Source organism: Cyprinodon variegatus, unplaced genomic scaffold (assembly GCF_000732505.1).
Source record: "Cyprinodon variegatus isolate N-32 unplaced genomic scaffold, C_variegatus-1.0 Scaffold713, whole genome shotgun sequence".
Lineage (NCBI taxonomy): Eukaryota > Metazoa > Chordata > Actinopteri > Cyprinodontiformes > Cyprinodontidae > Cyprinodon > Cyprinodon variegatus.
In genome coordinates, this window is record NW_015151166.1 from 177950 (window position 1) to 182626 (window position 4677).

Genomic DNA, 4677 nt, shown 5'->3' on the forward strand with positions numbered 1-4677 from the left:
CAGGGTTCCTCTGATGGATCAGTAACAGAACCTTTTGTTTTCCAGGGTTCTGCTGATGGATCAGTAACAGAACCTTTTGGTTTCCAGGGTTCTGCTGATGGATCAGTAACAGAACCTTTTGTTTTCCAGGGTTCCTCTGATGGATCAGTAACAGAACCTTTTGTTTTCCAGGGTTCAGGCGTTGTCAGCAGCAGGATGCCCATCCCTCCTCCTCCTCCTCCTCCCCCAGGGGGACCCCCTCCTCCCCCTACATTTGCTCAGGTGAGATCTTTGCTCCTCTCCTCTCTTTCATGTCTGAGGCGTTCGGGGGAACCTCAAACAGAAGTCACCAACTGTCTCCTCCTCCCTCAGGCTAATACCACTCCTCCCAAGCTGAGCAGGGAGGAGGTCAAAGGTCGCGGCGCCCTGCTGTCGGACATCTGTAAAGGCACCAAACTGAAGAAGGTGGCGGTGGTGAATGACCGCAGCGCTCCTCTGCTCGACAGTAAGACTCAAACGCCAAAGAGCCCCACACCTCCCACAGAGCACCCATACATTCGCTTATACCAGTACCTAAACCAGCCCAAACAGCAGGGGGCGCTGTCTGAGGAGGCCAGGAGGAAGGCTGGAGGACCGAGCTCCTCTCCATCCCTCGACAGTAAGACCTCTGTGTTCTCAGGTAGTCTAGACCTGCTGCAGGAGGCTGTGTTCAGGTTCAATCAGCCGCTAAGGTCCCTGTCCACAGACGGGCGGAGGGCGGGGGGGTTTAAACTTTCTAAGACCTTCCGCCCAATCACAGTGCAGGTGGTGTTTCCATAGTGACAGGGGCAGCAGATCAGACGTGCGAACCTAGACACCTTCAGCTTAGACCACAGCCTGACTCCCCCGACACGTCATCAGACCTTAACTCTTAGTGATGGTGGGATGAAGCCTCATCAAACCGTTTGGGCTAAATTGCTTCAACAATCCTCACAGTTCATGAAGCTCCATGTGAGCATGACACCACCTACTGGTGGAGAGCAGAACTACAGTTTGTAATAAAATCTGTTATTTTTTTGCAATAGTTTTTTTTTCCCTTTTAAGTTCTTTGAAATTGTTTTTTGTAAGTTTTTTTTAAGTGTAAAATTTCTTAGAACAATCATTTAAGGTTCACAGTTTTTCTGCCATTTTATTGAAATATATTCAAGCAGGCAGTGAAAGTGTGCAAAGTGGGCAAAGATGAGCAAAATGAAAGGTTTCAGTCATTTTTATTCAAACATTCTAGTTTTTCCACATTTTTTGGTTTTTATTCGGGTTGAAAGTTGTGTTCAACCGACCTATTGGCTAAACCGACCTAATTTGGCAGCATTTTTACCCATTCTATGTTATTAGGGCAAACCAATGCAAAGTAGCTACATTAGCCAAAAAATTAAATATAATCGCAACTTTAGAAAAATCAAAGGAAGGTTTTGAACCTCAGGAAAGGGAGTCTGTGTCTCACAGATGACACTTATGTGGATAACTGTTCAATGCAGATAATACTGCTTAGGACTAACGTCACAGCTGTGGCTTGCTCAGATTTTGATCATTATATTGTTTATTCTAACCTAAATAGTTTTAACCAACTAGATTGGTTGGAAAAATAGTTTTAACAACCAATCTATTCTTAGAATCTATCCAAACTCTATCCAGCTGACAGCAGCTCCTCCAAACTCCAACATCTTGACTGAACACTGAGGCTGTTTAAATGTCTGTCAAACTCCTGAACCACTTCCTGAAGCGGTCACATGGTTTCACGGTAGTGAGGCCTCAGACGTCATAATTTTTGGCCCCTCCTCTAAATGAATCAGGCCTCGACACGCGCTCCAGAGAAAAGCCCCCTCCATTACCCGATACACGCCTCGAAGCCTCAGCTCATCTCATAACATCGCTACCAACTCGTTACCGAGGCAACAGGACCCAACCCCACCCCGTTATCCAGGACCACTGCACCACTGAGAAACAAATGCAGATGTGAGTTCTGAGGCTCCCTAGTGGGTGAGAGGTGTGCTGACAGGGCGGCCATCTTGGGTCAGGCCAGCTCAGTGGATGCTAACCCTACTTCATGACTTCAGACACTGAATCCCGCAAACTGTATTCCAGATAAATTATAAACGTTAAACGAGAACGTTTCACGGTTTTAGTTGGACTGACTGATTGATCAGACTTTCTGCTCTAATACATAATTATTATTATAGTATTGACAGTTAGCAAACTTTTAGCCCTGCCTGCTATGAGAAAAACTATGACTGAAAAAATATAAAATGTTCACATTTGCATAAATAATGATAAAAAAAAAAGTTTGAAAACAAGTTTTGGAAAAACTTTACTAAAAAGGACAAAAACTTCTTTAGTTAGACATGACATAAATTTACCATTCACTACTGTATACCATTCGATGACAAAAAAAATTAATGAAAATTAGAATAAAATTGACCAAACATCAAATAAAAAAAAATAAATAATAACATTACTCTCTTTTGTAAATCACATTACAACAAATGTTCCTTTATAGATCGTAGTCTTTATCAAAGAGCAATCCTTTAAAATACTGAATAATAATAATATGCTTTATAAATATATAAAATTTGTAAAACATATTAATGTGAAACTTTGTGGTAGCCACAAGGGGGGCGCTAAAGAGCCGTGGGATGCCGACCCCTTCCCTAGAAGAATCTTGGGTGGAGCCGTGGTGCTGAATGATGGAACCAAAGCGGCGTTCCTGCTTCCCGTCTGGACAGGAACGTTAGCATTAGCTAACTGGCAGTATGGACTGAGTGAGCACCGTTAATGTTTAGCTCACCTTTAAATCAAAGAATCCTTTCTGTTGAAGAAATGTTTATTATAGAAACAGACGGAATAGATCTGCCCCAAGGAATCGGGCTCATTTCCACCGACTCAGAAAGTGATCGACCCTCAGAGTCGATGCGGATGTTGAGAGGCTGAACAGAGTTTAGCTCCAGCTGCTTCTAGCAGATTTCCAGGGAAACTGGGCGCTTTTAATCTGGATTATGTCTCCACTGGCCGTGTTCTATGGGATTGATGCTTCGCTAATCCACCCCAGGTGTTGGTTTGTTCTAGAAAGGAGCCCAGTAGATCTCAGCTCGGTGAGCTGCATGCTGGGATCATGGATGTGATTCCCCTCTTCTGCTCGGCCGCGGCTCAGCGCTGTCCTGATTGGCTGTCTGTCTTCATGGTGAGGTCAGCAGGGAGCAGGGAATCCCCTCCGCCTCTCCAGGCTTTTTTTCTGCTGTTTTTAATCACCAGTACGTCGGCCCTGGTGGGTTCAGAACCTCACAGCCGTAACGGTTACCCAGAGTCCCCTCTGGGTGTGAGCAGTGAGTCCAGAAGCGAACCGTGTTTGTCCTGTTTGCTCCGTCCCCGTCCGTCCCTGTCCGTCCCTTGTCCGTCCTTTCCCTCCCACGTCTGCTCTCCCTGTCTCTGCTACGCTGCACCGAGTGGCCGCCGTGGCATCGGGCCTCAGAGAGGCGTCAGCGTGTAGCAGGTGACAGAGCGGCTGCTCAAACTGCCGCCACAGCCTCCTGCAGCCGCTGTTGGTTCGAACGTCTGCCATCTGCATCTGCGTCGCCTCCCTCCAGCTGGTCAGGAAGGCGCTGTCAGCGTTGTTCCTCCTCTGCTGCTGTGGAGGACGCCTGGCAGACGGCAGACTGCTCAGAACTTCACCGCATGAAACGGAATGAACCTTTACTGGGCTCTCTGATTGGCAGGAACTGCAGCCGGACCTCAGCAGGGCGGGGCTTTGGGGGCGGGGCCTAGTGGGTGGGTGGGGTAATAAGTTGCCTTTCATCTTCCATGTGAGGAATAATTTGATTGATTCACTGTTTCTTCCTGATCACCTGTGATGTCATTGATTATTAACATGTTTCTGACTGTTTGTTGTGCTGGCGATGATGTCATCGGAGCTGCGTGGGAGCGTAAACACTTTAATTTACCGTCTCACTCCACGTCACGCCATCCCATCTCATCCCACCTCGGTGTCTGACCCATTACCTGTCCTCACCAGCATCCCACCCCACACTAACCCATCGTACAGTCCGGCGCTGACATCACACCCTCACCTGTCCCAATGGTTGTGGTCCTCAGAGCCCAAAGGAGGCGGAGCCAACAGAGGCACGGCAGGAAGTCCCCCAGGTTCTGCTGCTTCGGTCGGAGGCCTGTTCACGGGCGGAGTTCCCAAACTGAAGCCAGTCGGAGGTTAGAGCTTCATCCTGTTCTTTACTCTGATTACAGAAGGAGCGTCTCCCTCCTTTAAGTGTGGACTTTGACTAGGCCAATCTGTTCCCTTGCAGCCTCTAACAGGTTTTTGTCCTGATTTGGCTCCTTCCTGACCCACAGCATAATGCTGCCACCACCATGTGTGTTCAGAGGGAAACGTAGGAGTCCAGATATCTTCGTTCTGGTCTTATTAGACCAGAATGTCTCCTGGACAGGGTGTCCTGTAGCTGCTAATAATGCTACGTTCACACCCGACGTGGAGCAGCTAGCTTACAGGCAAAGTCAATGGTTGACGCGCATCAAGGTGCAACAAAAGGTCCTGCAGCATCTAGAGCAGCAGGAGCAGCGCATCATGCTGCGCTTCACAAGCAGCTGCTGGAGTTTTATCTGCTGGACGCGTCTCATAGATCAATCAGAGAATCTGTACCCAGAGCTGGCAGGGAA

At 47.7% G+C, this 4677-nt stretch overlaps 1 protein-coding gene across 5 annotated transcripts in view; it reads left to right on the forward strand.

The window, feature by feature from the left end:
• wipf2 (WAS/WASL interacting protein family member 2) overlaps positions 1-4677 on the forward strand; it is a 10581-nt gene that overhangs the window by 1723 nt on the left and 4181 nt on the right. For 2 of the 5 annotated variants that reach the window (XM_015394899.1, XM_015394900.1), the window contains exons 2-5: positions 172-261; positions 352-637; positions 3903-3932; positions 4102-4212. In XM_015394899.1, the coding sequence (XP_015250385.1) occupies positions 196-261; positions 352-637; positions 3903-3932; positions 4102-4212 (493 nt within the window). In that variant the 5' untranslated portion in view covers positions 172-195. The remainder of the gene's footprint in view (positions 1-171; positions 262-351; positions 638-3902; positions 3933-4101; positions 4213-4677) is intronic. The other 3 variants (XM_015394901.1, XM_015394902.1, XM_015394903.1) reach the window with 3 other exon arrangements.